Source organism: Salvelinus sp. IW2-2015, linkage group LG1, assembly GCF_002910315.2.
Source record: "Salvelinus sp. IW2-2015 linkage group LG1, ASM291031v2, whole genome shotgun sequence".
Lineage (NCBI taxonomy): Eukaryota > Metazoa > Chordata > Actinopteri > Salmoniformes > Salmonidae > Salvelinus > Salvelinus sp. IW2-2015.
In genome coordinates this window covers 17,901,745-17,926,375 of record NC_036838.1, presented here as the reverse complement: position 1 = coordinate 17,926,375, position 24,631 = coordinate 17,901,745, and the positions used below count along the sequence as shown (strand labels likewise).

Here is a 24,631-nt window from a genome sequence, read left to right as displayed (position 1 = left end):
CAATAAGTCGATCAATAAAAATGTGGATTATTATTATTAGTTTTTTTTAAACACTAAATAAATTATAAATAATACTAGAGAGGCATAGCAAAGATATCAGTAGGCTATTAAACAAACACTCAAACAGGCAACATGAGTAGGATCTGTCGCTATATAGATATATATGGATGATTTATAGAGCCAGGCACATTTAACAGTTAAGCTATTGATTATAGACCTAATTAAGTTTGGATTTCCTCTCTTCTCACTTTTCTTAGACAATTAAGGCAAGAGATGTTTTCTCGTCACCTCCCTGACCAAGGTCCTTCTCCCCCAATTGTTCAGTTTGGCCGGGCGGCCAGCTCTAGGAAGAGTCTTTATGGTTCCAAACTTCTTCCATTTAAGAATGATGGAGGCCACTGTGTTCTTGGGGACCTTCAATGCTGTAGAAATGTTTTGGCACCCTTCCCCAGATCTGTGCCTCTACACAATACTGTCTCGGAGCTCTACGGACAATTTCTTTGACCTCATGGCTTGGTTTTTGCTCTGACATGCACTGTCAACTGTGGGACCTTATATAGACAGATGTGTGCCTTTCCAAATCATATCCAATCAATTGAATTTACCACAGGTGGACTCCAATCAAGTTGTAGAAACATCTGAAGGATGATCAATAGAAACAGGATGCACCTGAGCTCAATTTCGAGTCTCATAGCAAAAGGTCTGAATACTTAAGTAAATAAGGTATTAATGTTTTCTATTTTTAATACATTTGCAAAAATGTCTAAACCTGTTTTCGCTTTGTCATTATAAATAAAATTCATTTATTTTAGAATAAGGATGTAATGTAACAAAATGTGGAAAAAGGGAAGGGGTCTGAATACTTTCCGAATGCACTGTATATTATGAGGTAATCAATTAGCAACAATATGCTATAAGCTTAGACAGAACACCAGTAAGAACACTCCCAACCACCTGCCTTGGTGCATTCTGCTCATACTCAATCCCAAGGCTCTGTTAAAGATCAACTTACAGTAAAAACACACTGCCTTCATCATTGTTAATATATTAGATCACGACAAGGCTGCACAGCAATCTAGCTGTTCGATCTCACAGGAAGGCAGAAGAAAGACACGGTGTGACGAACCAAATTCAATAAGAGGAAATAATCCATGGCCGCGTCGGCTTCTGCCTGTGTCAGACTCCGGACCTGACCCATTTTGCCCTGACACTCCTCTAACAGAAGATCCATTTAGGTTCTCTGCACATCACCGCCCTCTGCTCTTTCTCTCTGGCTCTCTATGGGGATTCTGCTGCTATGCATCTCTGGGTCTGGGAGAGGGAGACACTCTTAATTCCCAATTGAGAGTGCTCCATTTATCAGACCAAGTGTGTGTCCCGAATGGCACCCTATTCTCTATATGGTGTACTACTTTTTACCAAAGCAATATGGGTCCTGGTCAAAAATAGTGCACTACATATGGAATAAGATGCAATTTGGAATACAAACCTAAGCTTCACAAGCTTTTGACAAATTGGAGGGTACATTTAGTCATAGTGGGTATGGGATTGGTCACAGCATGTCTCGTGGAGAGCTCGATGATGAGTGTGCTGTTTTCTGTGCTACGGGTGTAGTAAAACAATCTGAGAGCCATAATGTTTCTATTAGTTGTTTGAGCAGCCTGTCAATCAATATGGTTAGGGGGAGGGGACAGTCATATGGCAGTGTGATCAATGAACTTGGATAAATACACTTGACATGTGGGATCAGTTGACTTGACTTGTCTGTGGAAGCTCAAGTCCAGATATTGGATTGATAGAAACATGCTGCAATGCGGGCAAAGAGCCAGATTGGAGTGGCGAGGTACATGCATCAGTTCAATGAATCAAATCTCACACACGTGCACACATAGATACACGTGTACGCACACAGGCAAGCACCCGCCCAGTCATTTCTTACCTTGCTGTGAGCGTAAACAACAGATCCCAGGAGTTTCCAGGTGCCTCCGCGGCGGTCCATCCGGATCATGCGCAAGATCTGCAGGAACCTCAAACTCCTGATGGCAGAAGTAGCAAAGACATTCCCCTGGGTTCCAGCCGCCAGCACAGAGATGGACGCAATCAGCACCATGACGTCTGGGAAAGAGACATTTTATTTTTATTTGTGTGCATATTCTGTATATACACATATATATATATATATATATATATACCCCTTCAAAAGTTTGGAGTCACAGAAATGTCCATGTTTTTGAAAGAAAAGCAAATTTTTTGTCCATTAAAATAACATCAAATTGATTAGAAATACAATGTAGACATTGTTCATGTTGTAAATGCCTATTGTAGCTGGAAACGGAAGATTTTTTTAATGGAATATCTACATAGGCATACAGAGGCCCATTTTCAGCAACGTTCACTCCTGTGTTCCAATGGCACTTTGTGTTAGCTAATCCAAGTTCATCATTTTAAAAGGCTAATTGATCATTAGGAAACTAATTTGCAATTATGTTAGCACAGCTGAAAACTGTTGGTCTGATTAAAGAAGCAATAAAACTGGCCTTCTTTAGACTAGTTGAGTATCAGCATTTGTGGGTTCGATTATAGGCTCAAAATGGCCAGAAACAAAGCACTTTCTTCTGAAACTCATCAGTATATTCTTGTTCTGAGAAATGAAGGCTATTCCATGTGAGAAATTGCCAAGAAACTGAAGATCTCGTACAACAATGTGTACTACTCCCTTCACAGAACAGCGCAAACTGGAGTGGGATGAGTGGGAGGCCCCGGTGCACAACTGAGCAAGAGGACAAATACATTTGAGTGTCTAGTTTGAGAAACAGACGCCTCACAAGCCCTCAACTGGCAGCTTCATTAAATAGTACCCGCAAAACACCAGTCTCAACAACAACAGTGAAGAGGCGACTCCGGGATGCTGGCCTTCTAGGCAGAGGTCCTCTGTCCAGTGGCTGTTGGCCCAAGCTTTCAAAACTATAGTTTGTTAACAAGAAATTTGTGGAGTGGTTGAAAAACAAGTTTTAATGACTCCAACCTAAGTGTATGTAAACTTCCGACTTCAACTGTACCTAAAAAGGTAGGGTCGTGGATCAGAAAACCAGTCAGTATCTGGTGTTACCACCATTTGCCTCATGCAGCGTGATACATCTCTTTCGCATTGAGTTGATCAGGCTGTTGATTGTGGCCTGTGGAATTTTGTCCCACTCCTCTTCAATGGCTGTGCAAAGTTGCTGGATATTGCCGGGAACTGGAACAGGCTGTCGTACAGGTCGATCCAGAGCATTCCAAACGTGCTCAATGGGTGACATGTCTGGTGAGTATGCAGTATCATGGAAAAACTGGGACAATTTCATCTTCCTGGAATTGTGTACAGATCCTTGTGACATAGGGCCGTGCATTATCATGAGGTGATGGCCATAAACGTGATTTGAAATGACCACACACTTTGGAGAGGTGTGTGGCCACTTGTAGACACTCGTTAGTCCTCTCACTCAAACTCTTGTAATTTTTGTTGCCTTATGTTGCACCTACCCCACATTTTCCAGGAATATTCTTATGTTACTGAATGTATCTAGAGTATTTTCTGATTTCTTCATCAATAAATGCAGCTAAAAGTACAGTAAATGTAAAATGCATATCAAATCAGCAGTGTAATGTTTGGATTCAGTCTTGTGTCAGGTGTACTGCTGTCTCCTCAACTTTGGTCTAATAATTTCCCCATATTCTCCAAACTGTTCCCTTTTTAATTGCTACCATGCTAATGCATATGTATTTTATATTTCTCTGTAAGAAACATTTAAATTTAGCCCTAACCATATAGACCAATTCCCACGACTGTGAAGGGTTAAGTGACCGCTAGTAGACAGTTTAATCTCACTGACGACTCAGAACAGGCAGGGGTGACACAGAAGACCACAGGGGTGGTTGCGGTCAAACTCACCGATCACACAGAAGGGCTTGCGGGCAAATTTCAGACGGCCACTCCATCCTCTGTATCTGCAGCAGCATCCGGCGGCCCATATCCTCACGATGTACTCCACACCAAACACTACGATGGTGACTATTTCCTGTTTTAAGACAAAGGCTTCCTGTTATCACAGAGTTGCCCATGCATATTAACTATTATGATAATGCTTTGATATATGCTTTTATTTTGAAGGTTGTCAAAGTTATTTTGTAGGTGGATTCAGATAATATATTACATGTGCGTATATAGCCAACATTGAGGTAAACGATATGCAACGCAGTATGAATAGGTGATCTAATGAACAGCTAATACATGCCATTCACCCCATGTGTCTGTGTTACTGGTGTGTTTTTTGTTGTTGTTACATGTGCATTCTACATTTTACATACATGTCACTTCTCTTTCTTTTCTTCACGGTAGTTACCTGGCAAGAATATAGTTACTTGACATGCATCACATTTGGATAGACAGTACCCAAACACATACTGGTACAGCAGGGGTACTCAACTCTTACCCTACGTGGTCCGGRGCCTGCTGGTTTTCTATTCTAGATGATAATTAATTGCACCCACCTGGTGTCCCAGGTCTAAATCAGTCCCTGATTTACAGGGTAACAATGAAGAAAATGCAGTGGAACTGGCGTCAAGGTCCAGAGTTGAGTTTGAGGGCTGTACAGTATAAATTATCTATCGTGGTTTTTCATTACTATTACACAATATGAGCTTTTAAACCCCACCCATCAGCTACTCTCAGTCCATCCCACCCATCGCCATAAACCGCCTTCTTTTCATTTCCATGTGTCATATATTTATCAACTTTGCTGTTTCACATAAATTCTTAACCTTTCTAAATCACATAGTATCCACAGTTTTTAAAGTTAAAGATGAATATTTTTACTGAAAGTATTATATTGTTGATTGATTTGACTATGTCTTTCCAAATCTCCCAACAGTGGGGTTCATTTTAGGTAAATGTGATTTTTCAGCCACTCCTGAACCTGTGACCAGAAACAAGCCACATACTGGCAATACCAGGATCAGTGATCTAATGATTCTGTCTCTTCACAGCAAAATCTGCAGAGCTGAGATGGTTGTATGCCCCATGTACATCAGTGTTACTTAGAAATTTCACAAACTGTACAGTAAGTGGGAGACAAAGTGCCTACCAGTATATACAAGGCATCTTCAGAGCTCTTCTCATACTCCTTAATGGTGGAAAACACAGAGAGGACCAGACAGGAGAAGACCAGCAGAAAACTGTGGATAACAAGATAAGAGAAAACATTTTAAGGTCAATCTGTACCATGTCCAATCCAATCAATATACACATTAAATTACAAATAGTCTTCTGTCTCCACCGATAATAACTATAAGTACCCCTATATACCACAGGCAAGTCAATAAACCTGCAAGTAATACCAATTTCACACACTGAGAGATCTGATGGGGTTTCAGATGCTTAACAAATTCAATTGATTAATATGGAATTGCTGAGCTTCACTGTATCCCTCTCCCAAGCCATGAAGATACATATGAGCTATTGTAGGAGATGCAAGAGATTAGTCTGACAGTAGATGGTTAGGAACCCAAGAGGGTTTGAGTCCTATAGATCAGAGCTGGGGAGGAAGGGAAAAGTCAATATATTGACAGATATGTCATTTTTCACTCTTTGGTGAAATAGATTGAAATGGTGAGTAGTGGGTGTTATAGTAGACAGTGATGCTAAGGTCGGCGTTGGGGCAAGGGGGAGACGAGGAAATTTGAGGAGAGGAAGCTTAACTGAAAAAGGCAAAGGAAATAAAATAAGAAAAATATTGAAGACAGTATTGGTATTTCAGAACTTTCTGGTAAAAATAAATAAATACAATTGGGTCAAAGTGATAGTTCACTCCAAAATCAAAGTTTGTCTGATGTTTTCAGACCTTAAAAGTGGTTAAATGTCAAGACGACACCGAGCCCACACCATCTGTTGTGTAGATCCAAGTAAATCCCAAATGAATGGCAAAGACATGCAGCTACTAATTTAAGCATTTTAAAATGGGCTATCCCATTTCATGGCATGAAGCTGTGAACAGATGGTGTGGGAGGTGGACTCATCTCAATATTAAACCACTTTTCTGTTTCTCATCTAAGAACGTCCAACACGTCTGAATGTCTGATTTTGCAGTGAATGTCTGACAGTCGTTTTTATTTTTTTTAAGTGATAGGATAAACATCAATGTTTATCACTTTATAGCTGGAATCCTTAATCGTGAAACGTCCACGTCTGTTTTGGGATATTACAACAAAGAAGTTACGGCAAACAACGAACACTGTTTTTTCCCCCTCAGACGTCATTACTCGCGATAGTACAGCAGAATATGTACTGCACTTTTTTTTTTACAACGCTGCGCTCCTCAGCTCCGTTTAGTCAACAAAACAAAAACAATAAATGCGCCTAGGGCGACCAGTGGTGCTTTCACCTTTTGCAGATCTAAGCTTTACATAAACCACAAATTAAACCAAAATGGATCCAAAATAGAGGCCCCCACTCCATAACACTTACAATTGTCTTTCCCATTACTCGTTGACACTGCTTTGGCAGATATAGTGGCTTGCGAAAGTATTCACCCCTCTTGGCATTTTTCCTAATTTGTTGCCTTACAACCTGGAATTAAAATGGATTTTGGGGGGATTTGTATCATTTGATTTACACAACATGCCTACCACTTTGAAGTTGCAATATATTTTTTCTTGTGAAACAAACAAAGAAGACTAAAAAACAGAAAACTTGAGTCAATACTTCGTAGAGCCACCTTTTGCAGCAATTACAGCTGCAAGTCTCTTGGGGTATGTCTCTATAAGCTTGGCACATCTATCCACTGGGATTTTTGCCCATTCTTCAAGGCAAAACTGCTCCAGCGCCTTCAAGTTGGATGGGTTCCGCTGATGTACAGCAATCTTTAAGTCATACCACAGATTCTCAATTGGATTGAGGTCTGGGCTTTGACTAGGCCATTCCAAGACATTTAAATATTTCCCCTTAAACCACTCGAGTGTTGCTTTAGCAGTATGCTTAGGGTCATTGTCCTGCTGGAAGGTGAACCTCTGTCCCAGTCTCAAATCTCTTGAAGACCGAAACAGGTTTCCCTCAAAAAATGTCCCTGTATTTAGCGCCATCCATCATTCCTTCAATTCTGACAAGTTTCCCAGTCTCTGGGAACAGATGGTGTTCTCGGGGTGATGAGAGGTGTTGGGTTTGCGCCAGACATAGCGTTTTTCTTGATGGCCAAAAAGCTACATTTTAGTCTCATCTGACCAGAGTACCTTCTTCCATATGTTTGGGGAGTCTCCCACATGCCTTTTGGCGAACACCAAACATGTTTGTTTATTTTTTTCTGGACACTTCTGTAAAGCCCAGCTCTGTGGAGTGTACGGCTTAAAGTGGTCGTATGAACAGATACTCCAATCTCCACTGTGGAGCTTTGCAGCACCTTCAGGCCCTCTCTTGGCAGGTTTGTTCTGGTGCCATATTCTTTCCATTTTTTTATAAGGGATTTAATGGTGCTCCGTGAGATGTTCAAAGATTCTGATATTTTATTTATAACCCATCCCTGATCTGTACTTCTCCACAACTTTGTCCCTGACCTGTTTGGAGAGCTCCCATCATGGTGCCACTTGCTTGGTGGTGCCTCTTGCTTAGTGGTGTTGCAGAGTCTGGGGCCTTTTAGAACAGGTGCATATATACTGAGATCATGTGATACTTAAATAAAGTCCGCCTGTGTGCAATCTAACTAATTATGTGACTTCTGAAGGTAATTGGTTGTAGCAGATCTTATTTAGGGGCTTCATAGCAAAGGGCGTGAATACATATGCACGCACCACTTTTCCGTTTATTTTATTAATAATTCTTTGAAAAAATTATTTTTTTAAATTTAACTTCATCAATTTGGACTATTTTGTGTATGTCCATTCTATGAAATCCAAATAAAAATGAGAGGTTGTAATGCAACAAAATAGGAAAAACGCCAAAGGGGGTGAATACTTTTGCAAGGCACTGTAGCTGCAGTGATATGTGGTTGTTTTATCTTCTGGTCGGTATCAGTCAATGCACTTATTGTAAGTTGCTCTGAAGACTTTCTAAGAGCGTGACTTCGTTGTAAAATGTCAAATGACTTCATTGCAAAATGTCAAATGACTTCATTGCAAAATGTCATATCCTTCAAGGACATTGAGCGAGACATCTGCTAGGAAGTGTCTATCATGACTGACAATGCTTGCCTTGGCACATCGCCGTGTGACGCAAAACATTACAAACCAGGGTAAATGGATACTTGCTCGTCACCATGACAGAGGCAGAGTCCCAAAAGGCATCCTATTCCCAGCTTTATACTGAACTATAGAGGGAATAGCGTGCAAATTGGGATGTAACCATATAGTACAGCCAGTGCTCGACTACTCGGAAACAGTTGTCGAGTATGTCGATAAAAAAATCCCACGTCAGTGTGTTTACAGTGACGCCATTTGAAAAATAAACTGATGAATCATTGGATGAGCAGTGCTGTGTCAAGGACGACTAGAGGGAAAAAAAGTTATAATACTAGTTCAAACCTGTACATATACTCCTTTCAACTTTTTATAAGACTGTATGAACATTTACAATGGCTTGTAATAAGTATTATGTGTTATATATATGTGTTATATGTAGCAACATTTCAACTGAATCAAAATGTCTGCAGGCTAGGAGACCTGGGTTCAAGACCCACAAAGGGTGGTGCAATGTAACTGTTTGCTACAATACATTTAAAAAAACGAAGATAGTAATTACTTGATCTTTAGAAAGACACTTGTTTTGGGTTTTCCATATTAGAACCATGTAGTGGATCAGTTTACAGTGAGCATCTTGGTGTGGGTCATTTCAGATAGAAGTGCAACTGAAATCAGACTTGGTGAACAGTGTATTAAATGACACCAGATGAGAAGAGATATCTCCTCTAATTTTAGCCCATTGATTCTGAACAGGGCACTGGACACAGGAAACAGCAGATTGTATGTCCTCGACCCGGTTTTGATTGGAGTGCACAGAGTACACCAAGGTGGTCCCCTTCTCCTGGTCGTGTTCATTAGGGCACACCGTAACAAACCGTTTTGCACTGTAAAACGGAAACAAGCGTCTTATTGGACAAGTTCAGGTAGTTTCGATTCCATGTTTCCGTCTGTTTTCTTCCGTTTGGTGCCTATTAAGAATCTTAGATTTGTCTTTGAAATCACTGTCTACTGTATGGATTCACAACCAAGAAGATAGAGGCTTGGATGTGAAACATCAAATAACTTGGCACAGATGCTGGATGCTAAGTGCAATTACGCTAATAAAATCTAAAGATAACAGATCGGTGCACTGCTGTCATTGATGAACAGATCCTTTTCAATTTTTTTCATGACTAGCCAGACCAATTCATGTCTCCCCTGAAAAAGAGATACTGTGGCTCTACCATTCTCCAGAAGTGCAGACTCGTTTACTCCCCTTCAAGCATTTAAAAGCCTTAGCTTGTTGCAAGTTTAGCTGGAGGGAGATAATAGGAATATAGCCCAAAGCAGGGTCCTAGAGAATGGTCTCCCTCTCTCTCCCTCCCTCCCTCCCTCAATCTTTTTTTATAATTTTTTTTTTTTTTTAATCTCCCTCTTTCGGTCTTGTTCCCTCTCTATCTCTCCTCTCTGTTATCTTTCACCGGGCTCTGGTCATTGATAAACCATTTCCTCTGTCCGTATCTGAAGTAGTAGAAGGCTGTTCTTTCTCCCTCACAGTGCCGGTGGGGTGAGCTAAAGTAAGCAGTCACGCCATCTCGCCTCGGGCTCAGACAGATGCTGCCAGACAGGCTGGAAGAAATACAGCCCACTCAGCAGCAGCAACAGAATCAGTACCGTAGCAGCAACAGCAGTAGCACAGAGAGTACCAGGATCAGGAGCCAGGGGAAAAGCCTGGCCTGTTTCAGACCTTTCAGACSSCSKGGGGGGGGGGGGGGGGGGGGGGGCAAGGGGAGAAAGAGAGAGAAAAAGAGAGTGAGTGTACTCCAAACAAGCCCCCACAGTGCTCCAGTTCCAGTCCTCCAGCTAGCAGCTCGGGGGACCAAAAACAATATTTCACTCCCTCAGCAGGGTAGCCCTGCAGTGATGTCTCACTGTGTGTGTCTTCCGTCCACGAATGTGTGTGTCTGTGCACAAATATGTCGGCACAAATACGCGTGTATTCGCATGTGTGCGTGTATCAAATTAAATTGTATTGGCCACATACACATATTTAGCAGATGTTATTACGGGTATAGTGAAATGCTTGTGTTCCTAGCTCCAACAGTGCAGTAGTATCTACGAATTCACACATCTAAAAGTCAAATAATGGAATAAAGAAATATAAATAATAGATCGAGCATAGGTGTGTTTGTTTTTAGTCATCCCAGACATAAATTTTTCCCTGTGACACTGTCTGTAGTTAAGCAGGTGACTGGTGAAGCAGCAATCAATTACTGCAGCTACAGCCACAAGCTCCTGGCTTGAGTCCCCTCAGTAAGCCGAGCACTTCTCCGCCGCAATGTGGCATGCAAATGAGTTCATGGAAAAGCTCTCTCCATCAGGGAATACGAGCATCGTTTCAGGTTGAAGGTTTGCGCTCCCATCTTAGCACAGCAACTCCGGCGAAGCCTTTGATTGGATTTGAGGACACCGAGCTAATTGGTGCCACCGCCAACGTTTCTGTCTGAAGTCTTTTTGTACATGTCGAACACGGAGGCCCACTGGAGGTGGCCCAAATGGAGGCCCACTTTGGACTCCGAGGGAGTGTTGCTCGCTGGAGCGATCGATCGGCTAGGTTTGGTGCTGTGAGGTTGTTGTAGCATAAGCCGGAAGGTGGAAATGGAGAACGTGGTAGTGAACTGTGTAATCTGATGGTCAAAGACTAACATGGGGAGGATTCAGGAAACAACTAAGCACTCTGTACATTGAATCGAAGGCTAGTTGTACGTGTAACGGTCGTCTTGTGGTGAGAGATTGGACCAAGGCGCAGCGTTGTGATAGGACATAGTAATTTATTTAACAAAACCGAAAACACGAAGAACACTTGAATTGATACAAAACAACAAACGACGTAGACTGACCTGAACATAAGAACTTACATAAAACCGAAGAACGCATGAAACAGGAACAGACTACAACAAACGAACGAAACCACGAAACAGTCCCGTGTGGTGCATACAGACACAGACACAGGAAACAACCACCCACAACAAACAATGTGAAACCACCTACCTTAATATGGTTCTCAATCAGAGGAGATGAAAACCACCTGCCTCTAATTGAGAACCATATCAGGTCACCCATTAACCAACATAGAAACACATAACATAGAATGCCCACCCACACTCACGCCCTGACCGACTAACACATACAAAAACAACAGAAAACAGGTCAGGAACGTGACAGTACGATAGATTTGTTTTGCAAAGGTTTGTCTTGGAAAGTGTTGTAGTATCAAGATGCATTAGGTGTACAGTATATATACCAGGGTTCCCCAACTGGCGGCATGCGGGCCAAGGTGGTTTTATTTGGCCCATGTTTTCTGAGCACCAAAAAATATTATTTTTTCTTGAAATTTCATTGTTGGACATAAAACACCAGGAAATCAGGTCCAAGTGATTTTAATTTGGGAAATTTGTTCGCAATTACTGTATTTCCAGCCATAATAGAGAGACAACATGATAATAAACAAATGTGTGCAAGGTTCGAAATTATTACGTTTTAATCAAATATTATATCTGCTTGGGCTTCTTGCGGTCAATTGCAGTTTACAGATTATTTGTAATTATGTTCCGGCCCCCCGACCATGCGCTCAAGAAAAAAATTGTCCCGCGGTTGAATCTAGTTGATGATCTCTGATGTATACTGAACAAAAATATAAACACAACTTGTAAAGTGTTGGTCCCATGTTTCATAAGCTGAAATAAAAGTTCCCAGAAATGTTCCATGTGCACAAAATTGTTTACATCCCTGTTAGTGAGCATTTCTCCTTTGCCAAGATAATCCATCCACCTGACAGGTGTGGCATATAAAGAATCTGATTAAACAGCATGATAATTACATAGGTGCACCTTGTGCTGGGGACAATAAAAGGGAGCCTCTCCATCAATAAAATGTGCAGTTTTGTTACACAACACAATGCCACAGAGGTCTCAATTTTTGAGGGAGCGTGCAATTGGCATGCTGACTGCAGGAATATCCACCAGAGCTGTTGCCCGAGAATTGAATGTTAATTTCACTACCATAAGCTGCCTCCAATGTCGTTTTAGAGAATTTGCCAGTACATCCAACCGGCCTCACAACTGCAGACCACGTGTAATCATGCCAGCCCAGGACCTTCACATCTGGCTTCTTCACCTGCGGGATCAACTGAGGAGGGGGGGAGAGGGTGCTGAGGAGTTATTTTTTCTGTAATAAAGCCCTTTTGTGGGGAAAACTAATTCTGATTGGTTGGGCCTGGCTCCTACGTGGGTGGGCTTCTGCCCAGTCATTTTAAATCCATAGATATGGGCTTAAAAAATGTATTTCAATTGACTGATTTCCTTCTATGAACTGTAACTCCGTAAAATCTTTGAAATTGTTGCATGTTGCGTTTATATATTTTTTCAATATATGTTGTGACATGGATCAATGTTGTCTGGCATTCCCTAAGCTATAAGAGCAAAGACCTTGAGGTGTGCATTTGAGGTGTGTGTGTGCCCTCTCCTTGACACGGCCACCTCTGAGGACAGAGAGGTATTATTACATCCCATGACAAGGCTGTCATCAATATTCAGGCTTGACTTGACCTCTCTGACCATATGATGTTAATATCAACAACAATAAATATAGATTGAGGCTTCTGACTACACTTAAAGGACAATTACACCCAAAAACTGTCTTCTGGTATTTGTTTCACTAGTCCAAAAATGTTGAGCATTTTTTGGGGACGATATGAAAAATGGACCAATGGAACAAATACCAGAAGATTTTGGAGTTTTCCTTTAAGGGAAAACAGTATGGTTTTGTCCCAAACCACACCCTATTTCCTACATAGTGTACTACTTATGACTAGGGCCAATAGGGCTTGGGTCAAAAGAAGGGCACTTTGTAGGTAACAGGGTGTCATTTGGGATTCAACGTATGACTAAGGCAATGGAGGTTAAAACCAAACAGGAAAAGTTCTGAAAATACCTCCATTAAAATTGAATCCTGCTGTTACAAATAACAGCCTTAGGAAAACCAAATGGCCAAGAAAATTGTAGAGAAATTAATAATTTTGTTAATCAAAATGATATATATATAAAACATTTAACTTTTAGTAATATCTCAAATTACTGGTGTAATCCCACCGGGTCATGACACTCCATTTCAGAACTCTGTTTCATTGACTGAGGATATTGCCTTCTACTCACTTCCTGAACATATAACCTTCTATAACTGTGATATCAGCTATTCCAATGGGAAAAACACTATGTAAATAAATAATACCATCCATCCAGATACTTTAGTAATTCTGTGATAAACATATTCATATTCAAAACTCATTAGTCAACAGTCCTCGAGCATTCACACCCCCTTCATCTGTAAGCAGCTGGTTGGAGATTGAGGGATGGCTTAAAGATATGGCTTCTTCTAAAGGGAAGCAGACTGTTTTATATTCCCGAGCATGCTGAAGTATTCTCGGGCTCGTGAATCCAGAGAACACCTCAGATGTGGCTGGTGTGGTGGTTAATTTCTTTACTATCAAATAAGGAGAAATAAGAGTTATACTTAAACTAAATCTTTAATAATAAAAGCTTTGCAATAGCAATGACTTTCAACGATTCACCATTTCTAATGATCCGTTGAGAGTGATAAAACAAAAGTACAAAGGTCTTTTATAACCAAGATACACCCCTTTCAACCTACATGACGAACAACAGATACAGTGGGGCAAAAAAAGTATTTAGTCAGCCACCAATTGTGCAAGTTCTCCCACTTAAAAAGATGAGAGGCCTGTAATGTTCATCATAGGTACACTTCAACTATGACAGACAAAATGAGAAAAAAAAATCCAGAAAATCACATTGTAGGATTTTTAATGAATTTATTTGCAAATTATGGTGGAAAATAAGTAATTGCTCAATAACAAAAGTTTATCTCAATACTTTGTTATATACCCTTTGTTGGCAATGACAGAGGTCAAACGTTTTCTGTAAGTCTTCACAAGGTTTTCACACACTGTTGCTGGTATTTGCCCATTCCTCCATGCAGATCTCCTCTAGAGCAGTGATGTTTTGGGGCTGTTGCTGGGCAACACAGACTTTCAACTCCCTCCAAAGATTTCTATGGGGTTGATATCTGGAGACTGGCTAGGCCACTCCAGGACCTTGAAATGCTTCTTACGAAGCCACTCCTTTGTTGCCCGGGCGGTGTGTTTGGATGCTGAAAGACCCAGCCACGTTTCATCTTCAATGCCCTTGCTGATGGAAGAAGGTTTTCACTCAAAATCTCACGATACATGGCCCATTCATTCTTTCCTTTACACGGATCAGTCGTTCTGGTCCCTTTGCAGAAAAACAGCCCCAAAGCATGATGTTTCCACCCCCATGCTTCACAGTAGGTATGGTGTTCTTTGGATGCAACTAGCATTCTTTGTCCTCCAAACACGACGAGTTGAGTTTTTACCAAAAAGTTCTATTTTGGTTTCATCTGACCATATGACATTCTCCCAATCTTCTTCTGGATCATCCAAATGCTCTCTAGCAAACTTCAGACGGGCCTGGACATATACTGGCTTAAGCAGGGGACACGTCTGGCAGTGCAGGATATGAGTCCCTGGCGGCGTAGTGTGTTACTGATGGTAGGCTTTGTTACTTGGTCCCAGCTCTCTGCAGGTCATTCACTAGGTCCCCCCGTGTGGTTCTGGATTTTTGCTCACCGTTCTTGTGATCATTTTACCCCACGGGGTGAGATCTTGCGTGGAGCCCCAGATCGAGGGAGATTTCAGTGGTCTTGTATGTCTTCCATTTCCTAATAATGCTCCACAGTTGATTTCTTCAAACCAAGCTGCTTACCTATTGCAGATTCAGTCTTCCCAGCCTGGTGCAGGTCTACAATTTTGTTTCTGGTGTCCTTTGACAGCTCTTTGGTCTTGACCATGTGGAGTTTGGAGTGTGACTGTTTGAGGTTGTGGACAGGTGTCTTTATACTGATAACAAGTTCAAACAGGTGCCATTAATACAGGTAACGAGTGGAGGACAGAGGAGCCTCTTAAAGAGAAATTACAGGTCTGTGAGAGCCAGAAATCTTGCTTGTTTGTAGGTGACCAAATACTTATTTTCCACATATAAATGCCAAAATAAATTCATTAAAAATCCTACAATGTGATTTTCTGGATTTTTTTTCTCAGTTTGTCTGTCATAGTTGAAGTGTACCTATGATGAAAATTACAGGCCTCTCTCATCTTTTTAAGTGGGAGAACTTGCACAATTGGTGGCTGACTAAATACTTTTTTGCCCCACTGTACATGGAATGCGTCACAAGGTTAACACTCCAAACTAGAACCATCTCTCCCTGGTACGGTATAGAGCAGAAACATTAACTCATGTTCTCTGGAATGCTCTTTAGGTTTTATCACCCAACGACATCGTAAATCTCCTCTGTCAGAGTTATCTCAGAGGCCCATCCTCAGTAGAACACACACACAATAGTTACTCTATTCTGTCGAATAAAACAACCATTATAATGCAATATAAGCATTATAACATAATCGTGCAATTTCCCTGACACTGGCCATGGAGTGCATTCTGTGTTTGAATAGACAATCAGCTGTGGGGTCAACATTGAGGTGTGTGTATGGGTGTGTGTGTGTGTGTGCAGGGTAAGTTACTTTCTAAATGTAAATCTGTTACAGTTACTAGTTACCTGTCCAAAATGTTAAATCAGTAACATAACTTTTGGGTTATCCAAACTCCATAACGTAATCTGATTACTTTCCTGATTACTGATTACTATTTCCTGACAAACCTGGAAGTGTCACTCTAAAGCATAAACATATGCCTGGATATGATTAGAGCTTTTATCAACATGAAAATTCAAGCCTGATTCAACCTGAGCCCTACATTTTATGAGGCAAAGCCCAAATAATTTCGCATAGGTTATAGGCACATTACAGACAATAGAAAAACATAAAAGCCCATAGTTGTGGCTATGCTCTCTTGTGTAAGTACATGAAACAAGCTCCAGTAATATTTTGGAGTGTGGACTGTATTACTGGATTGTATTATTTTATATGGACTGGAATTAAACACGCAATGCTGGTGCAGGACATGCGGCCTTCAAAGTTACAATTCTAGGCTAGCGACTTAGAGTTTAATTGTGAAATATAATATGGTCTATTAAAAAAAACAAAAAAAATAGTAGGCTGATGCACTATCCTAACTTTTATAATATTTAGCCTCATGTTGTGCGACGTGGGTATTACCTCTTTCTCTCTGTAGTTTCTTCATTCCTTCCTCGCTCTCAACAGTTATCCTTATCTTCATCACTGTAATGACAAGCTTGAAAACTATAGGTCTAGAAAATGATGCAGACGGGTTTCTCTTCAAAAAGAGTTATGGGTCAAAATAAATAACTTCTATTCTATAGCCTATTGCTATTGTGTGTTTTCTCTTCTTTCAAACAGCAAGTTATTTTGGCTGCTGTATTTAATAAGACATGTCATTTGTATAGCGCTTTTCATTACTGAGGAGAAATAAATACAAATTACAATAAAAACGATGTACATGTAGATATAAGGCAGGTAAAATAGCAATAGTAAGCTAGGTGCAAAATACATTTTAGATTAGGATTAGGACTATGAATAAGACTGTAGAGGTGGATTTTAAGACCTGTTTTAAAATGTCTGATTGATGGAGAGGCTCCCAGATGGTCAGGGAGAGCATTCCATGGGTGAGGGGAAAGGAAGCAGAAGGCTCGGTTTCCCATGGTTCAGAGATGTGTCTTGGGGACTTGAAGCAGTAGGGTGTGGCTAGAGCGGAGAGTGCACCGTGGCTCGCTGATTGAGTTGAGGTCGCTGACGTAGGTGAAGCTCGATCCATTCAAGGCATTAAATACAAGCATGAGAATTTTGTAGTCAATCCTGTAGTTGACCGGTAGCCAGTGGAGTTGGCCCAGGATCGGTGTGATGTGGTCTGACTTCTTGGTCCTGGTCAGGACCCTAGCAGCACTGTTCTGGATTAGTTGGAGCCTCTGTGGTGATTTGGCAGGGAGGCCCCCAAACAGCGCATTGTCAATCCGAGAGCAGATGAAGGCGTGGATGAGTTTCTCTGCATCTGGTTGGAAAAGAGTGATGGTATATTTTTTAGATGGAAAAATGATGTTTTAAATATTTGTTTTATGTTGGCATCGAAGGAGAGAGAAAGATCAAACTTGACTCCTAGGTTGAAGATGACATATGGATGGCCTGGCCGTTGATTGTACAGTGGTTGCTCAACTAAAAGTTTTGAGATTATGCTGCGGGACTTAGAGGTAATTTGCGGTTTAGCACGGTACCCTGCGTCACCACTTCATTGCTCCAGACCAGCACAAGGGGGAGTTAGAGCACTGATTATGCTTTTGGGTCCCAAGGCGCTAATGTGTCTAACTGACAATGAATGGGTGACATAAACCAAATAGAAACTGATCATTGTGCACGACTTCAAAATTGAATTTCAATTAACTGAATGATGAGGATGAAGAAGGTGATTGAATTTAGAACAATAGTGTACGAATTGCTATTCCTCTGTCCTGCACACGCACACCATGAAAAATACACTTATTTTATTTGTTACTACTCGTTAGTATTACTTACTAAAACTGTTGTTACACTAAGGTTTTTATTCTAAGAGAAACGAAAATGTTAAATTATATTAAATGATGTGTTGTCTGAATATAATTAAGTGATGTCTGCTAAATAATCAAGTTGATAGCGCAGTCACATAGCCTCGGCACCTACATAAAGCTGAGTGTACAAAATAAATAAGTACCAACATTCTTTCTGATTGTAACGTCCTGACCAGAGTTCTTATGTATTTTGCTTGTTTAGTGTTGGTCAGGACGTGAGCTGGGTGGGAATTCTATGTTGTGTGTCTAGTTTGTCTGTTTCTGTGTCCAGCCTAATATGGTTCTCAATCAGAGGCAGCTGTCAATCGTTGTCCCTGATTGAGAATCATATATAGGAGGCTTGTTTTGTGTTGGGATTTTGTGGGTGATTGTCTTCTGTCTTTGTGTTCTGCACCAGATAGGACTGTTTTTGGTTTTCACATTTATTGTTTTGTTGTTTGTAGTGTTCACACATTCTTTATTAAATTATGTTGAACACTAGCCGCGCTGCGTTTTGGTCCTCTCCTTCACCTATGGAAGAAAACCGTGACACTGATAGGCTTTAATAAAGAAATGTTTTTGTTTTCCTGACCTGGACACCATGTATTATAATAGCCCATTATGGGCTATTAGCAGGACAATATACTCTTGCACAAAGTATCAAAATACAGAGAGGTGTTGGCAAGGCAATTGATCAGCATTAAAAACTTGGTGGATGGGGCCTCCTGAGTGGCGCAGTGGTCCAAGACACTTTCGCTCACTTTAGGTTATTTGAAAACAAAATCATCTCCAAAATATCATAATTTTTTTAACAAGCCATAGAAAGTTGGTTGCAATTTCAGTTTAATCCACCAGAAAAGACAACAAATAATAAAACAAATATTGTGGTTAAACTCAAATATACTAATTGATAAAAAAAACTTTATTGGCTATACTAGATTTTCCATTCCTCCTGAAAACCCTAATCGACTCACTTAAATGAATAGAGATCCTGGTCATGGTGCTACAGTATGTTGTTACAGCATAATCAAAGTGAGGACAATAGGTGATCTGCTGTATACTTATGGCCTATTGTTAGCTGAAAGGCATACCTTTCCAGTACTCTTCACCCTCCCCCAAACACCACCCTTAACACAGTTACCATTCAAAAATGAGCTTTTAATTTTAAAAAAATGACATTGCGACCAAAGAGAACAGACAAAATGGACATTGTTTTCATCAAGCCAGCTTCGTTCTATGCTGCTATCCGTTCCAGGGTTAGGACAGTAACCACCAGAGGACTTGAAAATGAGCCGGAGCTGAGAGGATCACCAAAACTAAAAGGTATTTTGGTTTCAGTGCATTTTCTTAAACAAATATGTATATACCCTATCAATGTGTAGTCATACTGTGTAATAAAATTGATAATTAAATAAAGGTTAAATAAAAAATAATTGTGTACTAAAAACGTGAATGTGTTTTTGCAGAGCATACAACCACGCCGACAACCATCCGTGGAGAAAGGGCTGGACAGTGGGCCACACCAAAAAAACACATGGTTGCCAAGAAAGTGGTTAGTTTTGCTAGATTCTTAAAATGTGTACACAGCATTTGTGTGTTGGAGTCACTTTTAATTCTTAACTGATCTACCGTTTCTATCATAGGCCACTGTAATCGATGGGGGCTCCGGGCAATACCATTCTGCTCATCTGATGAAGGTACACAAGGATCAGCTTCAAACTTTGAAGACCGAGATCGAGTCATTGAAGGCAGACCAGCAGAAAGAGAAACATTATCTGACGGCAGAGATACGGGCGACAGCTGATGCATTGGTCCAGAGCCAGGCGGTATTGGCAAAGAGTCAGTCGTCATTGGCGGAGAGTCAGGCGGCATTGGCGGAGAGTCAGGCGGAGAATGATGCATTGAAGAGGGCGAGGAACGAGATGGAGTCACAATCCATGTCAGGCACACCTGTGAGCTCTGGAACTCCACCTCCAACAGGCAGAATCAACATACCTGGTGGGTTCGTCAGGTCGCCGGTTCACCCTGACATGTCCATTCCTCTTCTGACAACAGAACTTGACAAACTGCTCACCAGGCACAGCAAGGTCAGGCACACCAGGCACAGCTATTCCAAGGATGTGTAACTGAAGAGAGATATCACGAGTGGACACAGAATACCAACTGGGATGGATCCCGAGGCAAATGTGGCTTACCAGTGAACTTCCAGGTGTTCATCATTAATACTGTGTCTCAGAAGCTTCTGCCCATGACTGATGCAACCCGAAAAAGCATTAACGACAGAGTCGTACTTGATGTCATCGAGAAAGTCTGGACATGGCCTGCTCTCCCTTATGTAAGGAATTAGGCACTTTACCATGTTTACTACAGTATGTACTGTAGGCTGTTTACTTGTCAGACTGCACAGTATCCTAATAAACAAATGCAGGTGGCTTCTATCTTCAATATGCTTGTTTAAAATGTGTGTGGGTTCAAAATTAATGAAAGAGACAGCATTCAGAGGTCAAGACAGCGCTGCTCTCAGACAAGTCAAGACTGGTCTTGATAAATCAAGATTTGTATTTTCACTGAATCTCCGTTTTGGTATTGGTTAGACTACAATTAGGGTGTGGAAATATTAGGATTATTTTGCTCTTACTATAGTACTGTAGCCTACTCCCGACCGGTCATGTTGTTCAGCGCCATAATGGGCTATTAGCAGGACAATAGACTCTTGCCAAGGAGGGTAGGGGAAGAATTGTAACGTCAAATGTATTCCTTAGTTAGGTTGGCTGTATCACAACCGGGCATTATTGGGAGTCCCTTAGGACTTCACAATTGGCTCAGTGTCATCCAGGTTTGGCCGGTGTAGGACGTCATTGTAAATAAGAATTTTTTCTTAACTGACTTTCCTAGTTAAATAAAGGTCATGTTGTACAGCGCCATATTTTCCTAACGGAACCCTGAGGGTTTTCATTTTTCCGTAAAAAAAAAAATAGAAACACCATAATATGAATCATATTAATGAAGCTATATTTCTTAAAATTAATATAATTCCATATACTATGTTCTTACAAAAAAAGGTTTTATGAGGCAACGGTGGGCTTTTGGTTTCTCTCCCTCTAAAAACATAAATAAATCATTCTAAATAACAAACTGTCTTTCTTTACAAATTAGTAAGAATGTCTGGAGGGTCATGTGACCTACAAACGCAATGGTCAGAAGACTCTGAAGCTCCTGCTGATAATTCCTCATTCTATATTTTATTGAGGTTATCTACTTCAAGGTTTTATACTTTCTAGTTTAGATGTTGGTGGAAATGTCTGAGGCCAAGAAACATACGGGTTCACCCACCAATATGGCAAATAAACGCCAGAAAACTGAGATTACTACTGATGCTAGCTTTAGCAATGCCATCCCGTTAGCTTTAGCTGAACAACAAGAGAGGATGGAGGCAGTGGTTACACGTGCTGTTGGTGCAGCAATTCAAGGAGTGAAGGAACAAGTTGCTACCTTGCAAGATAAACTGGACACCCACATGGGATCAGTTCGAGCACTAACAGAAAAAGTGGATCACATTCAAACTGAGGCAAGGGGCCTAAAAAGGGACGTGAACATCTGCACTTCGGAACTTGAGAAGATGCGTTTCAAAATAGCGTCGCTTGAGGATGAAGACAGACGCAATAGCGTGAGGGTCACGGGGATTACTACAAACCGGGAGGGAGGTGATGCAATTGCTTTCCTGCAAGAAATGGATTGCGTCACTTGGTACTACTCCGATTCAAATGGAAAGGATCTACAACCAAAATGCAAAGAAGGACAACCCCCAGACCATCGTCTTCAAGGTTCTCAGATACCAAGACCGCAACGCTAGTCTACAAGGAGTGCGGGAAGCAAGAAAAAATGCTCCCTTCCAAGATGCCGGGAGAACCATACGTTTTTATGCGGACTACAGTGCCTTCACAAATGAACGAAGGAAAGCATTTGCAGATGTCCAGAGGGTGTTGTACACGCAGGGCATACCCTCTTTTCTGATCTATCCCGTTACACTGGAACTTACTTTCAACGGATAGCAGGATGATAAGGAGGAGGAGAATGAAATGAGAGCAACTGGGCGCTAAAGATGCAGTTAACCGGCTAGCTAACGTTTAGTTGACTACTCAACTCTTACATATCTTTATTTTGGACAGGAACTTCACCTAGTACCGGGACCGAAAACGGAGGACGCTTTCCTTCACTGTTGGAGCTAAGGATTAACATTAGCTGGCTAGCGGAGCTGGAGGCTGGTTCAACCTGTTGACTTTATTTGGGACGCTTTATATGATTTCTTCATTATTATTATTATTATTATTATTTAGTACCGGATTACAGAAAATATGGTAATGTTTTCACAGTTTGAACTCTTGGATTTACAGCAATCGTCAGACTACCTAACGTTTCAACGACATTTAAATAGAGGTATGTTGAAGTTGGAACGTGATTAGTAGGAGTTGATAGCTTTGGAGGTGATTAACGTTTATCACTTCATTGTGTCCCTATTTTCCTAAACCACTGTAGCCAGGTTTTGTTTTCATGTTTTGGCTACACAGCTTCACAGGTGTCATTTCGCTTGGTTAAATCACCCTGAATTTGTCTACTTTCAATAGAATTTTTTATATTTTTGATAACCTGATTGGAATATATTTTATTTAAGAGGAATAGGTCCGAGTTCTAGAGAACTACAGAGCTGCGTTGCGTGGATGTCACACTTCTCAGAAAGTGGTCTGGCGGCGGGTGGGGGGAGGGTACTTATCTCGGTTACATGTCACTACTTATTGAAGGTAAATCTTAACCATTTTCAGTTCAACTCGTAATTACCAGGATTGTTTTTGACAATGGTTAAACTGTCTCTTTTATGCCTGAATCTCAGTGGGTTGATCTAAGTCCAAAGGCATGGTTATTTTCATAAAAAAATATTTTACTTTAGTTATCGAAAAGACTAGCAAGGATACTTCAGGCCGCTTAGCTTACATTTGCAAGACTATGTATGGCAAGAAAGTAGCATGTGTGTCTATCTATGCACCCGCTGTTTTTGAGGACGACATTTTCCCTGGGTTTACATGAGAATTGTTATCACTTTCAGAGTACGAATTGGTCATAGGGGCAGATATGAATGCAGTTTTCAAATCTCAAGCTTGATAGACTCACGCAAACGTTTTCACATGCCCAACAATCAGCATCATTAGCGTTGAACGCAATGACGGAACATCTCAATAATCTCTGATGTGTGGCGAGTTCAGAATCCGGGCATCAAAGATTATACCTGCTTTTCTGCATATCACAAATCATACTCTAGAATTTATTGTTTTCTATTCTCACGTACTCCAAGTATGTGCGTCGCGCCAATACAAATATTGCCTGTGACGCTTTCAGATCATAATCCCCTGGTTACTCAAGAGCTTTAAGGTAAATAAAACAAAACGTTGGCGTTTTATCAAGACCCTTCTTCAAAACAAATTGGTCGTGCCTGAATTTCAAGCCAAAGTAGTTGAATTCTTAGCAAAAAAACAAAGGCCTCTGTAGAGGACCCAAGGTTTATATGGATGGCTACTAAAGGGTTTATCAGAGACTCTACATCTTCTTTTGCATCCCACTTCAATAAAGCCAGTGTCACGCCCTGGCCTTAGTTATCTTTGTTTTCTTTATTATTTTAGTTAGGTCAGGGTGTGACATGGGGAATGTTTGTGTGTTTTTGTCTCGTCTAGGGTGTGTGTATTGTCTAGGGGGTTTTGGTAGAGTTCATGGGGTTGTGTTCAGTGTAGGTGTTTATGTAAGTCTATGGTTGCCTGGATTGGTTCTCAATTAGAGACAGCTGTCTATCGTTGTCTCTGATTGAGAGTCATATTTAGGCAGCCATAGGCATTAGGTAGGTTGTGGGTAATTGTCTATGTTTGAAGTTAGTAGCGTGTGGCTGCACTTTCGTTTGTTAGCGTCACGGTTGTTTTGTCTAGTTTGTATTAGTGTTCGTTTCATCTTCAAATAAAGAGAAGATGTATTTATATCACGCTGTGCCTTGGTCCTCTCTTTCACCTAAAGACGATGGTGACAGCCAGGAATCACAGGACCAAGTTATTGAAGAAAACATTTTAATCACTTGAACAGAACCTGAAAATGAATTACTCAAATAATGTCAGCAATGATTTGAGGGTGGTTAAAATGGAACTGAAAGATTTATTAAGGAGGAGAGCTGAGTTCATCATGCATTGAGTGAGGCAGAACTATTATTTTAATGGGAGCAAACGCAGCAGGCTTCTAGCCTTAAAATTGAAACAAAGTGAATCTTGTACTTCTATAGAATCTATTCAATCACCAGTTAAAGGCTTACTTTCTCATCCACAGGAAATGAATGCAACATTTCAGTCTTTTTACCAGGAGTTATATAAATCTTCCATCCAGTTTGAACCAGACAAATGCAATCAGTTTTTAGATAATCTTGATTTGCCCGTATTGGAGGAGAAGCAATCTGCGGATCGGGGCCGACCCATCTCATTAGAGAAACTGGAGTCAGCACTGAAAGGTGCTAAAAAGGGTAAATAACCTGGCCCGGATGGCATTCCACCTAAGCTGTCACAACATTTTTGGGGCATTTTAGGACCTGTATTATTGGAGTCAATTCATTTGGCCATCGACAAGGTTTAAAAATATATTAATCTCTACTGCCAAAGAAAGGGATATATCACACAGACTGTGTATATTATTGTGCATGTAATACATGAACCACAACAGCTGGAGAAAGCTTTTGACAGGCTTGAATGGCAGTACTTACGGGCTGTTTTGGGAAAAA

General features: G+C 40.9%; 1 protein-coding gene across 2 annotated transcripts in view; it reads right to left on the bottom strand.

The window, feature by feature from the left end:
- kcnq2b (potassium voltage-gated channel, KQT-like subfamily, member 2b) overlaps positions 1–24,631 on the bottom strand; it is a 91,270-nt gene that overhangs the window by 48,043 nt on the left and 18,596 nt on the right. For both annotated transcript variants that reach the window (XM_023984655.2, XM_070440470.1), the window contains exons 2-4: positions 5,124–5,214; positions 3,932–4,058; positions 1,940–2,115 (exon numbers count right to left, since the gene is read on the bottom strand). In XM_023984655.2, coding sequence (XP_023840423.2) covers positions 1,940–2,115; positions 3,932–4,058; positions 5,124–5,214 — 394 coding nt within the window. The remainder of the gene's footprint in view (positions 1–1,939; positions 2,116–3,931; positions 4,059–5,123; positions 5,215–24,631) is intronic.